Below are 23,138 nucleotides of genomic sequence, written 5' to 3'. Positions count from 1 at the left end.
CCAAAGTTCGCATGATGTCGTGCAGGCAGATGCAATGTTTGCCCGTTCCCCCTCTCTCAAATCGAACTGCAAGATTAACCTCCCGCTGTAAAACAAGCACCTGTCAAGAAAGAAGTACAAAAAGTAAAAGGGTAGCAATTCCCCAAGTGGGCAAGAATGCGGCGAAAACGGAGGGTCGATATCGAAGTAACCTTACAAAAGTAACTACAACCCCCCCTCCTCTCCAAAAGTGCCGTGTGTCAGGCCCGACGATTTCTAGACGTGGAAGTTGTAGCAGTTCGGTGCGGTCGGTTGGGTAAAGATAGATCCACCAAGCGCCTCGTCGTCTGAAGAAGTAAGTCCGAACGAAGCAGACTGACTTGTGTGCTCCATCAAGGCACCCAATCGCCGAGCCGAGCTTTCATGGCGACTTCGGCCGAACAGGCAGGTTAACTGGTTACTTCTATCTCACTTATGTCCGGTACGGATATTCTTTGAATGCCATTGGAGTCTTCTATTCCTTCTGGCGGGGGGTGGTGAATGTGGGCGATTGCGCAACCGGGGGACGCTACCTACTGACCACACTCGACAACCGGCATCTTGCTCCGAATGCGGGGGATGGAAAGAGGTGGGGGTGGAACCCGCACCGATGAATGGAGGGGTCGATCTCTGCTTCAGCTCTCGGAACTAGGGCGCGACGTTTGCTCTTCATGTCCACCCGTTCCGCGCGCGGGATGGGACCGGGGTTGTTGTGACACGATGTCCGTGGTTGTCACTTGTCATCTAAGGTATGAGAGGATGACTTAACAATCGACGCCAACGCGACGTTTGGCGGGGGAGGAGGGGAGGGGGGTCGTTTGGGAACTTCATACTTGGCATAAATACACCAGGCTCTCTCTCTCTCTCTCTTACCATTCTGGTTTCTCTGTTTGGAAATCATAACTTTTGCACTTCATACACTTGTTTGACGAGGAGTGCCGACGAATGGTCCCGTTGCGATCCACCTGACTCGACCCAGTTCAACCAGCTCACCTCATCCTCATAACGTCTCACAAACCGACAACGCTCTTACTAGACAACTTTGATTCTTCCAATATCCAAGAAAACCGCGCCCATTTCACAGCTTCAGAAAAGTCACACAGCCAAGCACAAAGCAAAGATGAAGTCCTCCGTCTCGGTCCTCTACCCAAACGAGTCCGTCTCGCGCAACGTGACGACGTATTCCGAGTCCCGCTCCACCGACCTGCCCGCGCACATTATCGCCTACCACGACCACATTGACAAGACGCAGCCCGAGACGTCCATGTTGATGATTAGCAATTTCCAGGCGCAGAACCACATTTGGATTGCGAAGCTTATTGGGGCCAAGAGAAGTGCGTTCTTTTCTATCGACCTCTTTTCTCGTTTTGCCGCTTTCTTTCTGCGTTTGGGTGAGAGAGGAGGAGTGGGCGTTTGACACGGTGGGTTTGCTTGAGAGTTGTTGGACGCTTTTGGACCTGCGACGCGGTGTCTCCTGTGAAGCAACTCAACTCAACTCAACTCAACCATAGTCCGAACTCAAGTGAGATATTAGAGAGATCTAGGTGAATAATTCAGGGGGTTGTCAACCTTCTCTACAATGCCTCATGTCTTAGCCACGGCCAATTCTCGTGGAGCCAAGGAGTCGGGGTTGACACACGCGGCTCTCACGCAAATCAACTCAAAACTCAGAAACCAATGCTAACAAAACATCACCCCTCCATAGTCCTCGAAATCGGCGTCTACGTAGGCTACTCCGGCATGGTCTGGTCCCACGCCGTAGGCCCAGAAGGCACCGTCACCGGCCTCGAATTCAGCGCAGACTACGCAAAGCAAGCCGAGGAGGCCTGGGCCGCCAACGGCATCAAGAACGCGTCCGTCGTTGTCGGCGACGCTCTGGAGACGTGAGATTCCCTTCCAAGGCTCGAATTACTACTCTTTCGGCCCCTCTAGTGCCACCAAACCTTCGTCGGATAAGAACGAAGAAGATGGGTAGCATTAAAGGGGCTGTGAGAGACCACCTCCATCCCACCTAACTAACACTCAAAATCAGCCTACCAACCCTGAACCCCTCAGAACCCTACGACCTAATCTTCATCGACGCCCAAAAGTCAGGATACCCATCCTACCTATCCACCATCCTCGCCGCATCGCAGAAAGACGGCAAGAACCGTCTCCTTCGTGCGGGCGGCCTCATCGTCGCGGACAACGTCCTCCGCCGCGGTATCGTCGCCGACGACTCGGACGAGAACCCGTGGGTGCAGCGCGAGAAGGGCGAACGCGCAGCGTACTGGAAATCCGAGGACGTGGATAAGCTGCGCGAGTTCAACAGCGCCGTGCATGATGAGCCGAGGCTGGATTCTTGGTTGATGCCGTTGTATGATGGTGTTCACCTTGCTAGGTTGGTTGATTAGGTGTGATGCGAGATGTTGCGAAGAAATAAACAGGGGACAATGGAGATTGGAAAGGGGAAATGATGTTGCGGACTTTAGAGTAGATGTGTAGAAATGAAGATACGATTATGAAATTATGAGACTTTTGTTTGCCACCTTTTCTAGGCAAATCTCGGCGGCATTTGGCATGTAAATCAGTTGAGAGATCAAGGTAAATCCAGAAATAGCACGAATTGATTCTGAAGATTTATGAACCAACCAATCCAGACGTCACAACCTAATGCACGATCTCTCTGCTTGATCTCCATGATTTGCTTCTCTCTTGAAGACTTGCTTCACTTGGGTCAAATTGCTATTCCTTTGTTAATTGGAAGCCTATAAGGTTGCCGCTCAACCCTCTTCGTGCAAGCACAGAAGCCTCCCTTTCGAATAACCAAGGCCGGGCCATACCGAGCCGCTCGACAAGCTGATATTTCTTTCATCGGAACAAAGACTCTCTCCTAAAAGCGAGTATGTTGAAGATTGCCTATCTCTCCACCTCTTCCTGGAACTAGAGTAAGGCTCGCATATCAGAGCCAGAGGCGTATGGAAAGAATACTGGTATTCGAAATTACCTCCCAAGTTGAACACTCAACTCCTTTTGTGAGGTTAGTCTTGAGATGCTTGAGGTGGGTGTATATATAATTATGGCTTACACATGCTTGAAGCCAATCGACTTCCAACACATAAAGGGAGACATCCAAGCGCGAAATGAGCAACTTGTTCAAAATGAAGAGTCTTCATTGTCCTCCCTAGTTCCCTCCGTACACACTCAGCCTGTTTCTTTCTCTCGTAAACATCAGAGCCATTGTGTTTATTCGAACAAAGTAAACTTCAACTTTCAACAACACCTATCACAAAGATCTACGGATGCCATGTTCACGAGAAGCATGTCTGCATCTCCCCTTCCCTGGGTCTATATCACAAGACTTCCCTCCGAGCCCCAACTATCAAGAGACGGAAGAGAGGGACAAAACAACAAAAGCTCACCCATCCTTCAAAGACTTCGAAAACCCCCAAGCTTGATAACACTACAGAGCAATTGACACACATCACCAACCTCAACTCGAACCAGTCCACCTCCTGATCGAATCTGACGATATACCAAGGTAAGCCAACATCCCCGCCACTCAACACAACCCAACCATCAAGGGAAACACCGCAGCACAGAATCATCTCACAAAATGTGCCTCGCAGAAAACGTCTACCACGTCGCCTGCGGCTGCTGGCAAGGCCACCACATAACTCACCCATGCTACAAACGAGCATCCACCTCTCGCTCTCGCTCCCTCGACGGCTCGTCGCGGGGTGACAAAGAATGCCCAGACCTTTCATGCTCCGGCGTCTTCCGCCAACCGGGCAAGTGCCTCGTCTGCCGCCGCCGCGAAGCCCAGCAGCAGAGCGTGTTTCCGCTCCCGATCCCGCCGCCTACGCCGCCGCCCTCGCCGTCTCCTCCGCCGCAGCCATCGCACGCTCGTGCAGCGAGGCGAGGTGACGACGAGGAGAAGGATGAAGACGAAGATGAGAGCCAGAGAGTGAGAGTTGCGCTCCTAGCCGAAGTCCTTCGCCGGGCCGTTGACGTCCGCGGCGACGGAGTCGGCAATTCCTTACGGTCCGGATCTGATACGGCGAGTAGAGCGCATTCCCTAGATAACCGTGATGATGATACTAGCCACGGGTCTCTGACGTCGGACACTGCTGACGGAGGGACTTGTTCCATCAAGGGCTCGGAGCAGACTTTCGAGACAAAGAGTACTGCGTGGCATCAGCATTGATAATATTGTGCGCCAAGCAGTCCCCCAGGAAGTTGTTTTCAAGGAAAATGTCCTTTTCTTGCCATGCCTCTCTCGAGAACGCCTTGTTCTCCGAACGAGTGGGATCTCGGCCTTGCCACGCCCGAAATCACCAGCGCAAATCGAGTAAGTTACACCAATAAGTTGTGATATCGCCGAAAGCAACGGTAAAGGAGGCTCTCTTCTCAAGCCGCCGCAAAAGGGGGAAAAAAAGCAGCAACCCGCCCGTAGCAGCAGCTTCCAAAAGTAACATAACACGTGTGATACCATAACCGCGAAGATCGTCCACGCCCTTGTCCTCGGCAGCAGCAAGCCCGCTCGCATCTGCTCTGCCTTACATACCAGAGCCACCTACCCTCAACCCTTCAGCAGTGGACTTCTACTGGCTGGCTGGCCCCCGCCTGACACGACAGCGGATCAAGGCATCGCGGTCGTTGGTGTGTTTCGGCGAAGGGGCCAGCTCAAAATCAACGACTCGCCGCACAAGCTCATTTGGGCGGGCATCGTTCTACTTACACTTCGGTTTTCAGTCTAATGCAATAAAGGCAATGACTTTGGCGTCTTCCTGCTCTTCTCCCTCCATAGCCGTAGGGTCCTAGGCAGGGAAGGGAAGAGCAGGCGGGGCGAGGAGCGGGAGAATCGAGGGCCACGACATGAGACGGCTCGTCACTCTTTCTTACATGATTCCGGGCAGGTACGGGGTGAAGGACCAGGGCACCAGGGGTAGAGGAAGGAAAAGAAGACCGAAGAATACTGCTTCTGGAGTTTTCCGTAGTACCACGTTGCCACGTGAAGCGATCGAGCCTGAACAGGAGATGATAGATCCTGAAATGTACTTGATGTAAGATTCCTTAAAGGGAGATCGTGTTTGCCCAAACTCTACCCAGTCACTTCTGCCTAACAACCCGGGCACGATCGTTGTTAAATATTAAGAGCTCGAGCCAATAAATGCAGTTTGCACTAGTTGCGTCAAATGTAATAGATTGAAGGACCAGGTTGACTAGCTGCCGGCGCCGCACGTATCGAGAAAGGGTCCCAGATACAGAGCATGGGTCTCAAGCAATACCGTACAGTAAACCGTGCGAACGCAACGGCGAGCCAGAATCACCAACCGCGAGCAAAGAGGACTGGGTGCTGCTGTTAACATATTGGCATAGTTGGGAACGATAAATCTAGGAGGGCCGGATCTTTGACTGTAGATCAAAGCGACTGGGGTGAGCTCGGTCATTGTCAGCCTGTGTGCTCAAGCTCCATATGCCAGGCAAGCAGTCAACAAACAAAGCTGTATTATCACGATCCTTTGTTTGATGGATCTAGCGCAGCACTGGCGTTCGAGCTTAGTATGGGAGCTACGAGCACAACACGCTGTGCTTTGCTTGTGTGAAAGCTTGCTGGTGCTGAGGCTTTCGACTGGGCGTAGAGGTATCTGGGGTAGTTTGACGACGGAGCCTCGGTACCAAGTACTGAAGTCGAGGACACAAATCAGGTGATATAAGCTTTGATGGTTTCTCAAAGATGATGCGTGCCCTCGCAGTCAAAGATGGGTACTTGCGATTACACAAAATGGAGGCCGCGTGTGTTACCCTCGTTACTCGAACCACTTGTCAGAGTGAGAGGGCATGGAACAAAGACTCGCCAAGAGGCTTATTACTGGTTGTACCGGCCAGATCTTATCCGAAAGAAACGGCAGCTGATTGGGTGTAGGAGCGGAAGCCAAGTATCGTCATCCCGCCGAGTCTTTGTTTTCCATCTATTTTGTTTGCCTGGCCTCAGGAACTCGTCTCCTTGTTGCCAACTCTACCAGATGTTAGAGTTTTTGACGGTCGCACAGTATCAGGTCATGGCCGAAGAGCAATGGCCATCGAGGGATCCTCGTCTCTCGCTGGAGAATTCCACCACTCTAACGCACGCGAAAACATGGTCATCGTGCATTGAGACGTCAAGTCGCTTGCCGGCTGGGTCGGGATGGCGTTTGCAAACGAACCGACCGATGATAGCTTGGGGAGCTCGCTTCCGTTTGCAGCGCCCACAACACGCCGTTGGCTGATGACGAAGCAGGCGCGGAATGGAGGCCGGATGCCCGTGACACACTTGAGTGTAGTTGTGAAATACGGCCTGCCGGTTTAGCTAGGGATCAGACGGGACACCATGTTGAGTAGTACAACCCTTGCGAAGACCGAATCCTCAGCTAGGTCGATATATGCGTGTTTGCCTCTGCCGATGCTTACATGCGCTGTAGCAAACGCCTTTTCTCAACTGCTGACGCCTTCCGATTAACAAACGCAGACTGCCTGGGATGCCGCGCCGACGTTGATAGCTTCCAGTACCGAAAGCTCGATAATGGTGCTGCCACTGGCTTCTGCCCGATGCAGATCGCCATGAAGGATAATGGCAAGCCCGCACCCTCCAACCCTTAGCCTACCCACCACTAGATGCCTTCACTGGCGAGACATTAACCAAATATTTCACAGGCTGAGTCGATCTTCTGTCGCTCATCCGCGGTCTTTCCATTCCGCCGGCCCTAGGGAACTCTGTCGCAAACAAGCAGCGAGCTTCTGCAAGCTAGTTGGCTGAACAGAACCGCCCAATTCCAAGGCCCCAGGTCCACAGCCAGCCTTATTTCATCCCGAAGAAGTTAACGTCCGCGGCGTGCGACAGCGACGTGGATGCATGGTACGAGGCGGGAAAAAATAGCCGTAGCTGCTTAACCCGCTCTTGGAGATTTTGTTGTTGTAGCACGGCATCACAGTGTTTACTCCAACCCAAATATCATCAGAGGGAATATTGTTAAATTCTTGCCAGCCAAAGCACGGGTGCCAGACAACTTTTCCGAAGACATGCGCTATGCATGATATTAGCTACGGTCTCGTAACTTGAACATGAAGCAGGAGGCTTATCGACCAAACAACGGCATACCGTACGAGGTCCATGAGGTGTTCTGAAGTTCCGTCGTAGGCAGATTGGTTTGCCAAGAGCCAGTAAAGAACACCAAAGAGGCGCTCATTGATCCATCGACTGTCGCGACGGAACGGCAGGCCGGCGATCTATCGACTCGTGAGAGCTGACAACCGGGCATACATACACCCTTACGCCTCCGACGCAGATAGCCGGGCACCGTCTCTATGGAGGACGGTCTTTTGAAGAAGGATCGCCAAATGATACGGCGGATGTTGCGCCTCTTTGTGGTCCAGGCGCAGCCTAGCAGCTCGGGACAAGGCCCGGTGGCTTTTGGGCTGGTCATTATTTGGGCATCTGCCAACTATGGATCCATAGCAGTGTGCAGGCTAAGCTGAGACTGTCGGGCTAGCAAAGCCCCGTATCTCGCGGACGTAGCATATCGTCGTCTCTTTGACAAGGCGCTTGGTGGTTAGAGCCCCAAGTTTAATGAACTACGACGTTCTACTAAACCTGGGGGTTCAGCTGGCACCACCTTTTGCCCCGCTAATTGATTCGGTCAGACGCAACTTGGGGGGGTTTTTGGGGTAGTGTACACTACGCCAGCAGATTGATTGCTCTGGCTCCAGTAGGTGGAGAGTGTAGAAATGGAGAGTCTCGGAGTATCATCGTGTACTACTGTGACTGGCCGAGATGTTATAGCTTTGGAGTGTCTGGACGCTCAAATGTGGGATTGTTTCCAAGCATTGCGTCAACCTAAGGGTCACAGTGTGTGATGTGCAGTAATTCTGCTCCTCAACGACTGCCATCGGTTCGCGCTTCATCGGCGTGATCGTTGGCATCTCAGATTGACGAATGTCAGTCGTCCTCTGGCCCCTTGTCTGTGCGAGAAGGTAATGGTGCGTCCATTGGGAATTGCGACTTTGGCATCCAGAGTGGGCCGTGGTCACGATTTCCAGTGCTGGAGCGTCGAGATTGACTCGACTCTTTGACAATTAAACCCCGATGTCGGTAACGTAGCTTGTAGCTCGGACGTGAAGAAACCATCAGTAGCGCGACGATGCAGGGTTATTCGTCCCATCATCATCTGGCATGATAAAAGTCAAGCATTCGTGCGCGCTGCGTGCCGCGTGCGATCAGCTCTCGACAATAGAAAGTGAAGAGGCGGCTGGGAGAACTGGGTCTCTGTTTGCTCATGCAACGGCCGCGGGAGTTTCATCCTTGCGTTGACTCTTGAGTCTTGGCTTTCACCTGATATTTAATCGAGAGGTCTGAGAACTGTGACCCCGTTTGGAATGCGCGACAACCCGGCTCTGTCCGCTCGTTTCGTTTCGTCGCTCCGGCAAGTCTTGCTGGCGGGCTGCACGTTGGCGGGGCTATTCTTGATGTAACCGATGCTGACAGGATCATGGAAAGAGTTGTTTCCGTGGACTCGTCTCGAAGTCCACCAGCATGAGCAGCCAAAAGGGCCGGATTTCTGGAAAGACATGCTGATAGGGCCGCAGAGGTGCAGGAGAGTCTGGAGAGGGCCATTGAAAACGCTTCAAGCAGGCTGGAGACCACTTAGCAGAAGGACGATGGCACGTCGCAGACTGCGAGACGATGTGACGGTTGCACTGTATGTGTCGAAAGCCGTGTACATGAGCAACGTGATGCAAGATCTGGGCTTGCTGACCGAGTTTGTATCCCCGCCATCGAAGAGGCATACCGGTATGGTGGAAACCAAGGAGGATTGTGTGCGGTAGCTAATCTGAGGTTTAGGTAGATGAGTTGTTTCTTTTTCCTGCCTGCCGTAGAGAGACCCGGCCGAAGAGTGGGCTTTGTGGCTTGATGTACATGCTCGCGCACGAGTAAGAAAGAAAATGCAACACTCTCAATCTTGCTTCTGCAGTGTCAACACCAGAAAGAAGAAACGAGTCATTCCGCCAGATGGCCTGATGAATGCCATGGAGATCATTGATGAGAGGGGCTTCAAGATGCAGGCAGAAGCCAAGAGGGAAGTAAGCTGGTACGCCACGACAAGCCGTTATGCTATGCGAGGCGATTGAAGCAGAGTTGCAGACGATGATGTCTCGGGATGTTGAATCTTGAGAGTGATGGCTGCCGTGTCGGTTGAGGAACGACACGGCTACACTAAGGCGTGTTGACACTGGTGCTGGGAACAAGAGGAATGTGACGCCTCGTGTTGTCCTTTGATACTGATCGAAGTAACGTCCGCCCAACGTATGTCATTTCAGCTTTTGGAACCAATAACGGAAGGAACCATCGCTGGCGATGGCTTCGTCTCTTTGTCGCTAACCGCGGGGAAGATGAATTGGTGGTGCAACGTGAGGTTGGCACAAAGTATACTGTGTAAGTCCGACCGTGAACCTCCGTATTTGGCACTGTTCTGCGCGCCAGGATGCGTCGCGTGTGGAAGTGGATCTCTCCACCTGTCGGTGGGAACCTCTTTCCTGGACTCATGATCGCTGCGACTGATACGACCCTCTGCGGACACTCAAGTTGGTGATGTTGTGTTTGTTTGACTGACGTTGAACAGGCAAGACGAGACCCAGGACAAGACTATCGGATTGAAGTCTACTGGATGCCGGCATGATGTGTAAATCGGACCCAAAGGTCTGGCGCGATTTTCGACCGAGAAGCTCCCGTTTGATGGGGATATATACGTATAGCTACGAGTATCCGTACAACTGGGCACCTGACTTTGTCGTAAAAGGCAGACCACGATCACGACCCCGACGGTCTAGACGGAAGACGAGGATGTCGCACGGCAGGCGGCAGCAGGGGAGTCGGGCCAAGACTCAAGAGCAAGAAAGAGACAGGGTTCAGGGTCAGGGTCCCTTTGCGTCTAATTAACTGAGAAACCATAAGAATCCACTCTGTTTGCGACCTTGCATCTATATCCCTGCAACAGCAGACCAGCACGACGTGAGCTCATTTTCTACCGATTCGTCCGGCTCTTCGCAGTCGGAGACTTTTTTTTTACCCTTTGCCCCCTTCCCTTTCTCTCATCTCGACGTGGACTTACCTTGCCCCTTTCCGCAAGGTAGTTGGTTCAATGTCGCTCTCGCTAGGACGATTTTGACCGTGGGCTCCGTATCCGCACGAACAAGCTAGGTATGCGCGCATATTGGTGTGAAGGCTTCGAAGGGTAAACCTCGCAGAGGATTCACCGTAGTCAGTAGTATCTGGCATCGTTTCGAGACAGGAACCCCGATACCCGTCTGGCAATGGTTGTTTCGTCGACGACGGGTCACCGGTCCATATCTCATCTACCAGGAACATCAAAAAAGGGGCCAACACGGGGGGTGCTTGATTGCCTGGGCAGGGACCCGGGGTTGACGAATCCATCAAGTATTTTCGATAATCGCAGACTTGTTGCACAACAAGAGGCGCAGGCAAATTTGAATCTGGCTAGGACGAAAATGATACAACATAGACAGATTGCCGGCCAAGAGAGATGCATTTCATTTACCTGTTCGGATCAGAGCCTCTTTTATCGTGGTTTACACGGACACATACGGATAGATATTTGGCCTTTGACTTTCGCATCTGAGTACACAAATCATGACGAGTGCCAGCCACCCCAGTCTTGTGCAGGTCCCAGGGTCCTCTTTTCGCCGGGAAGTCTTGGATGGAAACTCTTCCAGGCTTCCTCCTGTCATCCATTGATTCCATTTCTTCCTCCACACTGCAAGGGGCTCGACAGTGGGCAATGAGCAGATGTCACCGAAACCATCCCATCATGCTGGAGACAACGACCGCGACGAGACCTTTCTTGGAGACGCGAGACGCTAGCCCCGTCTTGGTTCCCTCCCGCTGACGTCTCTGAGCCTCGCAGTGAGACACACGGTAGTAGAGAATCGAGAACGCGAGCGGGTGTTTTACAACCTGTTGTAACCGTTCTTGAAGTTTTATCTTGAGCGCGTTCTGTCTGCCCAGACTTGAGAGAGAAGGTGGGAGGTACTTATGTTACCTGCCTTAGGTAAGGTAGGTATGAAAGATGTTTGCACTTTCCACCTGCCCAAGATTGTCGAGGCAAAGCAAGACAGGACGGGAAGGTTCCATGAGGTGTCATGTACCTTACCTGACGTACTTTTGTACTTGCCCCGAGCTTTGAATAGTGAAGAGGCACCTGCGGCGGGTTGTCACTTCCCGGATAAGGTACTTTAGGTAATGTACCTTGGGCTTTTGACGCTTCGTCTTCACCTTCTTTTCCATGAGTCCTTCTTTTGCAGCATTCTGCCCCACCATCCCAAACATTTGACCATCGTCCGAAAGCAATTGGGTCCCTTGGGGAGGGGGACCACGCTGCACACCGCACGGGGAAGGGAAGGACGGCTCGCTTGCTCGCTTTTTGTACCCCTGGACTTTGCATGCATGCATATACCTTAGCCCGTACCTGACCACCCGAGGAACACAGCACATTCGGCTTGCCTCAGATGCTTGGTACCTGAATGGTGGGCATCTTTCCTCTCGTGCTCAGATGCATTGGATCATCCATCGCCCACATCTCGACACCTCAGGGACGGAACCACTCCACGCTCCACTGTCTGTCCTCCAGGAGCCAAGCCTCACCTCCCCTCCCGCACTTTTCCCACACCTCCAGCTCAGGGGCACGCCGCACGCCGCACGAGGAGGGGAACAGAGCCCAGATTGAAATGAATTGCCCAGAGCTTCTACCTGTTCTTTGCCCTTTCATGATTCCCACACCGCGATATTCACCCACGACCACACAACGTGAACCACACCCGACAAATAATAAGTACTGTGTATTCGTTCAGACAGTATTACTCCGTAGTCTTGAGGTGCATCTATCCCGGCCCAAAATGGACATCTAAATATTGCCTAGCATCAAATTTTAGCCAGGTACCTTCCTACAGACTGCATGCTGAGGTGCTCAGGTATGGATACTTAGGTACTTACCCTGCCACGCCTGCCTCCACTGGCTATGTCACTTCCAATGCACTCTGCCCACCTGCACTAACACCACCATCTCCAAGGCGGCGCGCGACACAAAAAAAAAATACACCCTTTGCACTAAGCTTCCCAAGACTTCCTCTTCCGTCCTGGTCGCAACTCGTCCTCCTGGCCTCAGTTCGTCGTCCGTTTTCTTTGGCTTGTCTTGGTCTGTCTGGCTGGTGGCTCATGCGCATCGGCTTCTCTCTCTCTCTCTCACTCTCTTTCTTTCTCGAGCACCACTCTCGAGTCTCTCGCTCTCTGTCAACCAAGTCTCAACCTGCCGCGCTTGCTGTACCGGCTTCTTCTCTCCTCCACCTCCCCAGACAGACCTCATTTCACACCTGGGTCATCTTCTTTTCTCCATTGCCAACCTAACGCTCAGCTCAGCTCCGACTCTCCTCCTCCTCCTCCACCGCAACTTTCTTCTCCCCAACATCTACGTTTCGAGCTGGCCATACCTCCGCTGGTCGCATGATATCCATACCACCTTTCTGCTCTCGTTGTTGAATCTCAGCTTATATCCACCATCGCTACATATACCAATCGGCCCTCTACTACTTCCAACACGCCCTGCTATCATCGTCACCTGTCCGGACAGAAACTTTCTTGCATCACCGTCGCACTCAGCGTCAGGTACGTTTGTTGCGAGTCTCTTTCGTCTGTACCTTCCCGGTCCTTCCACACCCACCTGTGCACACCCAGCCCTTCGCGCCGCCGTCTCCTGGCCAGCACATCAAGCAAAGTTCCCATCAACGGATACTGTACTGCCTCTCCAAACTCAACATACCCCCATGTTCGCCTGCCTGCGTCGAAACTCAGTCACCCGTTCGTCGCCCCGGTCGAGCCAAGGACCGCGTCTTCCTCGTTCCCCTGGACTGCACGGCAACCTCCTCAGCTCTTATACGGATTGATCGTCTCTGCCACGCCGATACTTCGTACCGAACCATTTCACCCGATTTTCCACTCCCACTCCCACCCCCGACACAGTCTCTTCGTCAGTGCCACACGTTCTGCAAGACGTGGTTACCACGCATGAATCTCTGTCTACCTCTACCCCCCAAGTGGATCACACCCAGGTCCTTCACTGCCATGCGAACGTGGACCAGGTGTTTCAGCTCTGCAATCGCCGTCCACTGCTCGATTGACAAGAAACAACTTGGCTAACAACTCAACTTGCGCAGCCATCCGTCATACCCTCCTAGCCTTCCCTTTCGCGTTATCATTTCTGTAATAGTCGCAAACGCCTGTCAATACTTCCGAGATCACTTGAAAGGACCCATCGTCATTCGCTCGCGAGAATACTACCTTTACCAATATTTGTGTCGCCTCAATCTAATCTCCTGTGGTCTCACCCGGGCCCAGGAGACCTGCAGTATTGGTTTCCTCGACTTATAGACCCGGACTTCCAGCAAACATGGCCAACACAAGTGCTGATCCGACCGCTGTGTCGCTACCAACTTCTAGTCTCTCTTCGCCCCAATTCCAGACGAGGTCGCGCACCCAGAGCGTGTCGAGCGATCGCCCTTCCACCATTATGAGCGCTGGCCTGATGTCGCCTCCTCTCTCCGTATCACCCGAACCCGCCTTCATTGCCGCCTCGGCCGCTTCTCAGATCGTCACCAACGATCACGATAGTCACGCAGATACCTGGTACGATCAACATGGAATCGAACCCGCAGGAGAGACGGCTTTGGTGTCGACAGCTGCGCTGCAATTGGTGAATAGCTTCCTCGACCAGCTCCTCTTCAACTTTTTGTCTGCCTCCCGCGCAACGACTCTTGCCGCCCTGCGACCAGCTGTGTCCGAAGTCTTGAAACCAAAACTCGCCAAAGATGCTATTAATCAGGCTGATGAGGAGCTGCGGGAGTACCTTGGCGGAGGTGATGAGGATGACCTGATCCAGTCGCAAAGTCCGTCCTCGCAGAGGGACTGGGACTTGGAACTTGTTTGGAAGCGGACGCGGCTGAGGTGCATGGTGTACTCGTCGCTCGGTGACATGGAGGAGGAAGACGAAGACTACTACATGGAGCAGGAAAATCTCAAGCCTGCCATGGATGAGCGCGGCCCCGAAGTCATATCCCCTGCGGTCGCTATTTTCTTGACGTCAATCCTCGAATACATGGGCGAACAAGCCCTGGTCATTGCCGGCCAAGCCGCATACCACCGTCTACGAGCGAAGTTCGAGAAGGAGCCCAAGGAGGGCGCAAAGAGCATTGCCGATGTTGCTGACAGGATTGTGGTTGAGGAGCTGGACATGGAACGGGTCGCACTTGACAGGACTCTTGGTAGACTTTGGCGGGCATGGAAGAAGAGGTTGCGCTCTCCTACTCTGGAATCGCGCCCCTTTTCGCGCAATTCTTCCGGTCATCCCAGACAATCCAGTACTCCGGAGGCCCGCGAGATCGCGCTCCCTGCAAAGGGCCTCGGAATTCAAGAAGCCCCAATCGAGGAACCCGAGATCGACGACGTAGAGGAATACGTGAAAGCATCGGCCATCCCTCTGCCGATGGGGGATCGCGATGTCGATGAGATCGAAGTACCGGGATTGGCTTCCTACAGCGACGACGAGGAGTCGGATCATGAAGGTGAAGACGAGCCGGCGGCGCAGCGGCCGAAGAGCCTGATGATCTTTACTTCCCAGCCCAGCAATGATTTGCCCACCCCCACAATGTCTCAACCTCACACGCCAACTGCTCCCTCGACTCGCAAGCGCTCAAATTCCTTGCCGACCCCTTCGCCCTCCCCTTACACCTCTCCAATTGTCAAACGCGCCCGGGCTGAGCCAATTGAGACTGGTTTGGTTGATGAGCAGGTCGGCATTCCAGAGAAGGAAATTTCTACAGAGGCTGTGGAAGCCCAGCCAACCGAGACGCTGCCAACCCCAGACGAGTTCACTAAGCCGATCGTAGAGCAAGGGCCGGCTGAGACTCGGGAAGAAGAGTCAAAGCCAGTCTCTGACGAAGCCCCTGAGCCGAAGCCTCGCAACCCTAATCGCATCTCACAAGTTGTCGCCCCTGCCGTCGCGACTGCGGCATCCGCAGCGACCACAGTTGCTGTTGCTTCCACAGGCAAGCCACCACAGAAGGAGACTCGATCAGCAGAAGAAAGTGGCGATATCGACGATTTTACCGAGGAACCAGAAATCTGCACCTCCTCTAGAGTTTCCATCGCTGGGCGTAGCTCTCCGAGCATCTCCGACTCCGGCAAACCTGTCGTGGTCGCTCCAAAGTTGTTGCAAAGAACACCTAGCGTCCACTCAGCTCGCGTTGTTGACGTTCACGGGCCTAAGAGCCCTGTGACCGGCTCCAGAGCGTCTTCGGTTGACGCTTCTGACCGCTCTCAGCAGGCCAGCCTCTCCCGTGCCAACAGTGTTTCTCGCGTAACACCACCCATCATCGAAGAGAAGCCGAAGCCCAAGCCAGTAGAGATTGAAACCATTATTCGGTCATCAACCTCGACACCGCGTACTCGGTCTCCCGTTGAGAAGTTGTCTCGGAGACAAAACACAAACGAGTCCATCTCAGAAGTTGACGAGGATGCCCAAGCTCAACCTTCACGGCTAACATCGGCTGCGTCAATACCAACGCCCACAGCCGGTACTCCTGCAATCAGGTCTTCCCAGGCTATTTTCAATTCTTCCCAACGCACAGGGTCACCTCGTCGCGATCACACTTCATCCGCCACTAAAGTCACCATCTTGAGGGACACGCACAACAACGGGCCTATCGCCGAGGAACCTTCGCCACGCCATCGGTCTCACACGACGCCAAACGTGACTGACCGCAGTGGTGGTCGGTCAGCCAATGGAACTCACTCCCCAGCGGCGAGCATCGGAGTCGTGACTGTTGAGCGATCTGCTGCTGCTGGACGCGACTCCCCCGATCGCCCCAGGCACCTGCGAACCTCCGGCTCCTCTGGCTCTTCGAGCACGGGCAAGATCCGAGCCGTCAGGACTTCTGAAGATAGCAAGGCTTCCGGCCGTGCCGATAACCTCGCTCGTAACTTTGAGGAGCTCATTCAGAGTGACCAGACCATCCAGTACACGCTTACGCCGGAGAGCATGCGTGACATTGATGTGAGTTGTGTTTCTTAATTGCCTCCATGGCATCCACTAATGGTTATGTAGGGAAACCGTGCACAAAGCGCAAGTCCGGTAGTTGGACCCAAGTCGAGGAGGAGCGAAGACGCCCGCACGGCCTTGAACGGCGAACGCAACAGGTCTGTCTCTGGAATCGATATCCGAAGGACCATGTCTGTCAGCCGCGCAACCGGCTTGAACTCGCACCCACCCGAAGCCAAGAACAAAGGTTTCGTTCCGAAGGCACCTCCTAGCACAACCCTCACTCGGTCGCGTACCGGCGGTCCACAGGCGAGAGACGCTCGGGTACCCCGCGACACTGCGATGAACGATTTTGCCGACTTCATCAGGTCTACCGGCCCGACAGCTGACAACGGTCCTGCACCCTTACGGAACGTCAGCGGCCCACCGCCGCCTGTGAAACACAGCTTGGATTCGAGACGCATCTCATCATCGAACAACCGGCCACGACTACAAGCGCGGGATGCTGCCGTCGACAATCGCGAGGATAACTCGGACCTAATCGATTTCATCCGACGAGGACCGCCTAGCTCGAGCAATCCCCGTATTCCTCGAACAGTGGCTCCATTCCGGACAACGATGGATTCTGACCAGATGTCGGGTGCTGTGGGTGGCAAAGCTGTTGATGCCAGCTTGCCAGACATTCGATACAGTCAAGCGTCGACCAACGTGACGGATATCACCCAGCCCTCTGTACAGTCGTCGATCAACTCCCAGAGCGCTCTTCTCAAGAATCGTCCCAGTGGCAACGGCTTTGATGACGACGAAATGATGCCCAAGCGCACGAGACGTCGCGTGCGCGATCCGTACGCCATCGACCTTAGCGATGAAGATGAGGAGGATTACGCGCAAGCTGTCCGGCCTCCGCCAAAGAAGGAAGAGAGCCTGGCCGACTTTTTGAAGAACTACTCGCCGCCGCCCGAACCCGCTGCCGCCCCTCACAACGTTCCCAAGAGGAAGGCGAGCGCTCCTAGTCTTATTGGACGCTTCTCCAGGAAGGACAGCAGTGCGGGATCCAACAGCGCAAAACCAGCCAAGGTTGACAGTCGGTCCTTGAACAGCCGCGCTGGAGGTGCACATGGTCACGTTCCAATTCAAGTCAACGCTCCTGGTCAGGACAAGTACGGGGCTTCTGACGCTACTGCCAGCCGTGGAGCCATGCATTCCTCGGGACGCGTGCCGATGAAGAAGTTTGAGCCAAGGGAGGCCGTTTCGTCCACGAGCCGCACCAACGACCTGGCCTCATTCCTTCGCAGCTCCGAGCCGCCACAGATGACGCCTGCGGCCCGTGCCGCTACCGGAGAGCCTCAGCAACAAAGCAGCGGTAGCAGCTTTTCCAAAATGTTTGGTCGCCGGAAGAAGTCGAACTTGGCTTAGTTGCCCAAGCCGCACCGGCGCGAAGCCACGACCTGAATGAAGATCACGACCTCTCTATCAAGTATGGAGAAAATTAAAACAACCATATAGCGTCTGTTCGTCTTATTGTCACGCAAGAAATCTGTCACCTGGTCATGGTTGTACCGAGGGGAAATACGGCACACGGCCGAGCCCGGGTTGCTCTGTTTGGTTCTACCTTTTTGTTTCTACACACTCGTGCCTCGCGCTCCATGTTTTGATACCACTCTTCCCAAAGATGGGATAGGATTTTGTTCATTTCTTGAGCGGTCTCGATCAAGGACTCTCAGGTAGTCTTTGGCATCGTTTTCTTTGGATAATAGGATCCTTGATGGACTCTTGACAGTTCACTTGGGCAGCGAAAGACGAGTCTGGAAGCACTCTTAGTTAGATACGCAAAAGCGGTCAACAATACAAAACATGCTTCTCTCATATTTCTTCTCTCAATGTTGTTAAATCATGGCTTGGGATTGAGATTTGGTAAGTCAAAGGACAATTGACCCTTACACAGTAGATACTGGCGATTGCCAGGGCAGGGGTGGATGGTGGGCCCTGTCCGCAGACTTGATAGTCTTCAACATGGTGCTAATCATGCACTCGTCGACTGGCAGGCCGGGGGTGACCTGAAGCGATTGAATCCCATTGGCCCCAGCTTCGTTGAGCCCGTTTGGACCGCTGCGGGAGGGTTACACTGACGAATTGCCAGTACCGGACGTCTGTCTCCATCGGTGAGTTCTGCAACGCCGGACAGGACGAAAGACTCAACACACCCAAGGATGTCGCGGAGCGGCGGAGCGTTTTCTATGGACTAGTGTACGAAGCCACAGCCTCCCCCCATGTTCCGCGAATTAATGGGGATTCGTTCCCACTACGGAGTACAACTCTACAAAACGGTGCTCTCCCGCCGCCACGCCTATGGGGCACTTTAGAAGTCCAGAACTCACGCCCCCAGGACGACTCGCACATAGGCGGGAACGAGCCCATTTCTTTTTTTGTTGTTACAAGCCACGACCATCCGTAGCAACAGGGAATCGCACAATCATGGCTGAGCCTTCTTCCACCGTCCCGTTAGCTACCACTGCTGCTAACCCCGCACCGGGAACGGCTCCGGCTGGTGATGCTCCTGTGCCGGCGGCGGCGGCGGCAGCGCCAGCTCCGGTAACCAACGACAACGACCCGCCGAGCCCGGCGCCGGCGCCTCTCGAACCTGATGAGGATGAAGGCAACGTCCGTTTTCTTCTCTTGATTCTGAACAATGCTCACCATTGGGGTTTCCGCTCAATCATAAGAATGAACATGAAAGCTGATATTGGGGCTTTAGTTCACAGAGGGTTCTTCTACAGCTGATGACCGCATGTGCGTATCATCTTGGTGCCTCTTCTGTAGCTCGTTTCCAACTGGGCTACCCCTTTTTGCCTTTACTAAATGAAGCTTCCCCTCTGGTTTAGCTCGAGTTACACCGCCTCGTTATCCTCGAGCGTCGTAGATTACCCCATCGAATACGGACGTCGCTATCATGCTTTCCGACCAGGATGTCAGTTAATCTTTTTTCCCCATCTTTTCCGTCACTTTTAGTCGCTTGCACATGGTATTCTGACTGAAGGTGTAATGCGTAGCGTATAAATTCCCTAATGATGAGGTACTGAGAAAGCTACCCCCGTAGTCATCCACATAGCCAACAAGAGCCGTCGGCTGACTCCTTTCTAGTCTGAGATGGATAGGCTCGATCTGGCCCATGCGATGATGGTCAAGGCGATTGGGAGCAGGCTGTATAACGCGCCGCTGAAGAAGGAAAAGGTGCAGAGGATCCTCGATATCGGGACTGGGACCGGACTGTGTATGTCGTGAACACCCCTCCTCTCCTCTTCTCCGTTCCGAGGGTCGTCGTTGAGATCTGCTTGCTGAGTTTTGCACGTTCGTGTTTAGGGGCCGTGGAAATGGGCGACGTCTTTGAGAACGCAGAGGTATAGAACCTGGTCTACTTTGACCAAGTCTTTCACCATTCGGTGGTAAACTTCGTGGTAGCCTTACTGACGAGGAGGTTCAGGTTCTCGGCATTGATCTGAGTCCCATCCAGCCAGAATGGTATGATATCCTCTTACCCGTCCTCCCCTAGTACTCAGCATCAAGACCTCATGATCATGAGAGAGTGTCAGCGCCCACTTTTACTAACATGATCCAAAAAAAGGGTCCCTCCAAACGTCAAATTCGAAATTGACGACGTCGAAAGCCCGTGGGTCGGCAACAGGAAATACGACTTCGTCATGTGCCGGTACATGGTCGCCTCCATCAAGGACTGGCCCGGCCTGATCAAGAACATATTCGAGTACGTCTTTCCTCGTCCCTTTCTTCCCGTCCTCCCATCCTCCCGTCCTCTCGTCCTCAGGGTGGTTGGAAAGCCCCCCCTTTCCTAGAGTACTGTACGAACCAGGTGGCAGCGGAGAGAGACCCGACTAACACCACAAAACAAACAAAACAGCCACCTAAACCCAGGAGGCTGGGTCGAATTCCAAGACGTAAACACGCAATTCTACTCCGACGACAACACCTTCTCCCAAGACTCCGCCACCGCCCGCTGGATGGCCGGCTTCGCCCGCGCCTGCAAAGGGATGGGCCGCGACACCGGCGTGGCGCCGACGCTCGCCTCCCTCTTGCGACAGGGCGGCTTCCCCTCGGAGACGGTCCACGCCCGCCGCGTCAAGGCGCCCCTGGGCCCCTGGGCGAGAGACCAGTTCTACAAGGACCTGGGCATGATGAACCTGATCCTCACCATCGACGGCCTCGAGGCGCTTTCGCTCAAGCTGTTCTCGGAGCTGTTGGGGCGGACGCAGGAGGAGATCCTGGTGGAGACTGCGGCTGTGAGGAGGGAGCTGAAGACGGGTGCTTTCGGGGCTTTTCATGCCATGTTTGATATGTGAGTTTTTTTTTTAGTTTTTCTTTTTTGTCTTTCTTCGTCATGGTGGTTGCTAATGGACTCTTTAGTTACAACGTGTATGCGCAGAAGCCGTTGGAGACGGAAGATACTACGCAGTGAACCTGGCATATCCTCGGAATTATGCAGTCCTAGACAAAGGAGTCATGATAGCTTCCAACATGACAAATGATTTACCTCGTCTTGTCATTCTCAAAACAATCATCTGTTGAGCGGTAAAGTGGACAAGAGTCTGACTTACAGATTTACAATCGCTCGCATTATCGCCGTGTTGTTTCTCAACGTGCTTTGCTCTGGATCCTAGGAGCCCATATCTGTATTGAGCTCCGCGTGCTCTCCTGGTCAAGGAGCAGCAAACGGCAGGCAACGTAAGGCAAGGAGGAAAAGACTGAGACAAATTGGCTTACGTCCAGAGACAGAAGTGTACGAGCTTTACTCATTTCGTCATTGCGTACTACTACTGCGTATTCATCGCGATGTAGACTACGGTAAACCAGAACAATCGCAAAACATTCCCTTTGGCATGTGCCCTTCGAAGCCCAACTCCAACATCAGTCCCTATCGCTAAACAAGTCGTTGCCACACGACCGTTGTAGGAACCTCACGAAACCAAGAAACTCCTAGTTTGATCCATTTGTCACCCGCGGCCGCTCCGTTCGGATCCTGTCTGCCATCCAGGACCGATAACCGCATGCACCATGTTACCCTTAAACCCTCCGTTTGGTACTATTTCCTAGCCAGCGCCACCTGGCGAGAAAGCATGAGGGTATCGCCGCCGCCATTCGTAACCGTAGGAAAGAAGTGCAAAAACTAACATGCAAAATAGTCGCCAGCGTACAAGTCCGAGGACAAGGAAAAGCACAGAGAAGAAAATACGAGAAACAAACTGCAAAAGTAGTCAATAAAAATAATGTAAAAGTAGACTCATTGAATCTGGGCCGTTGAAGTGTGCCCATGTTGCGAAACAATCGTGACAACTCCACAGCAGAGGAGTAGTCGTGACTCAGCGGTTGTGCGGAGCCGATAAGTGGTGTTGAATCAGTGACCCATTTCGTCATCATGGCTCTGATAGCATCAGCTGATAAACTCAGAGAAACGAGAGACCCATCCGCTCTCACAGCGATGAAACGGGGTAGCGAGAAGAGGTCATGCGCCAGTGTGGAGTGGCCCTCTTTAGATCTCCATGTGGGCCACGACGTCCTCACTCATCCGCCGTACCGGGCTCTTCCGGTCAGACAGGCTCTCATCATCGTCCTCTTCGTCGTAGTAGAAGCGCTCCTCGGTGTAGTCGTCATCAGAGAACGGGACCAGATCGCCATCGGCACCCCGATTCCAGAGGAAGCCGTCGCTTTGTTCTTCGTCATCTTCGTACGGTGCCACAACCTCGGCGTCGCGGTCTCCTAGCCAGCATTTTGCGCGCTTGTTGCCGGCCAGTGCATCAAATTGGGTACTCCGCGTCCGCTTGACGGAACCCGGAAGCGCCGGTTGCAGTCGCGGCGATTGGGACGATACGACCGGGACAACGCGCACGTAGAGGTAGGCGACTCGCTTCAACGCGCGGTTGAAAAAGAAGTAGTGAGCAGCCCAGATTGCCGACTCATCTTCCTCAAAAGGATCGACGTCCGGATTGTAGCTGAAGACTGTGCATTCGTTAAGGCGCATCTCCTTATCAATTTTGGACCAGCATTGTGGGCCCCACACCGGCTTGGTCTCCGAAGACGTGGCCTGCTCGACCGGCCGTGCCTCAACATGCGGTCTGACATTTTGTAGGATTGAGTCGAGATTCCCCATCACTCTCCGCAGGTTTCTTTCTTTCTTGAAGTCGCCTGGCCTCAAAACGTGCGAGAAATCGTAGTGTTGATGACTCGCGTTCAGTGTCGCAATCAGATAAGCAAATGTCCGGCGACTCGCGAGCTCTGATAAGGGGCCAAACGCGCTCGAGTGTGAGAACATTTGCATGTTGGGAGATGTTGCCAGCATGGCTTCGCGGTCTGGCGGTGAAAGGCTTGCGCCCAATTTGAGGAGCGCGGCATGTTGTGAACTAAGGTCTTTGTCGATGTTCTTGTAAAGCTTCTTATCGGAACCTGTGGATTTGGTCGTATAGAGGTCGCATCCGCCAGTCACGTTGCAATCCGGTGTGTTGAAGTTTAGAGCGCCAGTGACGGCGTCGAAATCTTGCAGTGGGAGATACTGCGAGCTGGGTTAGCAGGTGTCATGGACTGCTGCAAAGGAGCATGCCTGCTGCAGCAAGTTATGCGCACCTTCATCTTGGATGATTGAGGTTCGGCCTGGGAGACCGAGATGGGATGGATGTTGGTCGGGATATATTCTGTAGTGGCGCGCAACTGATGTGTAGATCGCGAGCGCTTCAACTATTGTTCTGGCGATGCAGGGAGCTTATCGCCGGGGTCGCGCCGTAATCAAGTTGTTGTGATGGAGCCGTTGGATTCCGGAGGTTAACGTGACTAAATGATGTCACAGGAGTTGGAAGTCGCGCCGGACCGAAATAGGGGTGTCTGCGGGTATCGGAATAGCGGTGACTCGGAGTCGAGGGTATGGTCAAGTAAAAGCGAAGTCGACGGGATAAATCGCATGCGATGCGTCGCAGTGAATGATGATGAATCGGTGTGAAG

General features: G+C 53.5%; 6 protein-coding genes across 6 annotated transcripts; 5 read left to right on the top strand and 1 right to left on the bottom strand.

Annotated features, from left to right (window-relative positions):
• Positions 1-1,138: 1,138 nt before the first annotated feature.
• Positions 1,139-2,411, top strand: CABS01_01598 (O-methyltransferase; the record flags this gene model as incomplete). Its single annotated transcript, XM_060534978.1, has 3 exons — positions 1,139-1,352; positions 1,724-1,901; positions 2,051-2,411. 3 exons carry the CDS (start codon positions 1,139-1,141, stop codon positions 2,409-2,411), a joined length of 753 nt encoding a protein of 250 aa, XP_060398167.1.
• A 1,202-nt stretch (positions 2,412-3,613) lies between these two features.
• CABS01_01597 (uncharacterized protein) lies at positions 3,614-6,639 on the top strand (the record flags this gene model as incomplete). Its single annotated transcript, XM_060534977.1, has 2 exons — positions 3,614-4,181; positions 6,509-6,639. The coding sequence occupies 2 exons, from the start codon at positions 3,614-3,616 to the stop codon at positions 6,637-6,639; spliced, it is 699 nt and encodes a 232-aa protein (XP_060398166.1).
• Positions 6,640-8,511: 1,872 nt separating this feature from the next.
• Positions 8,512-9,720, top strand: CABS01_01596 (uncharacterized protein; the record flags this gene model as incomplete). Its single annotated transcript, XM_060534976.1, has 3 exons — positions 8,512-8,858; positions 9,009-9,125; positions 9,657-9,720. 3 exons carry the CDS (start codon positions 8,512-8,514, stop codon positions 9,718-9,720), a joined length of 528 nt encoding a protein of 175 aa, XP_060398165.1.
• A 3,773-nt stretch (positions 9,721-13,493) lies between these two features.
• CABS01_01595 (uncharacterized protein) lies at positions 13,494-17,555 on the top strand (the record flags this gene model as incomplete). Its single annotated transcript, XM_060534975.1, has 2 exons — positions 13,494-16,154; positions 16,206-17,555. 2 exons carry the CDS (start codon positions 13,494-13,496, stop codon positions 17,553-17,555), a joined length of 4,011 nt encoding a protein of 1,336 aa, XP_060398164.1.
• Positions 17,556-18,488: 933 nt separating this feature from the next.
• CABS01_01594 (methyltransferase) lies at positions 18,489-20,607 on the top strand (the record flags this gene model as incomplete). Its single annotated transcript, XM_060534974.1, has 10 exons — positions 18,489-18,800; positions 18,895-18,929; positions 19,022-19,107; positions 19,190-19,212; positions 19,281-19,410; positions 19,500-19,537; positions 19,621-19,658; positions 19,762-19,899; positions 20,053-20,487; positions 20,556-20,607. 10 exons carry the CDS (start codon positions 18,489-18,491, stop codon positions 20,605-20,607), a joined length of 1,287 nt encoding a protein of 428 aa, XP_060398163.1.
• Positions 20,608-21,678: 1,071 nt separating this feature from the next.
• On the bottom strand, positions 21,679-22,772 carry CABS01_01593 (uncharacterized protein; the record flags this gene model as incomplete). Its single annotated transcript, XM_060534973.1, has 2 exons — positions 21,679-22,695; positions 22,767-22,772. The coding sequence occupies 2 exons, from the start codon at positions 22,770-22,772 to the stop codon at positions 21,679-21,681; spliced, it is 1,023 nt and encodes a 340-aa protein (XP_060398162.1).
• Between the last annotated feature and the right edge of the window lie 366 nt (positions 22,773-23,138).

Source organism: Colletotrichum abscissum (genome assembly GCF_030869225.1).
Source record: "Colletotrichum abscissum strain IMI 504890 chromosome Unknown Scaffold_3.1, whole genome shotgun sequence".
NCBI classification, from domain to species: domain Eukaryota; kingdom Fungi; phylum Ascomycota; class Sordariomycetes; order Glomerellales; family Glomerellaceae; genus Colletotrichum; species Colletotrichum abscissum.
The sequence above is the reverse complement of the archived record's forward strand: the minus strand, read 5'-3'. Positions and strand labels throughout refer to the sequence as shown.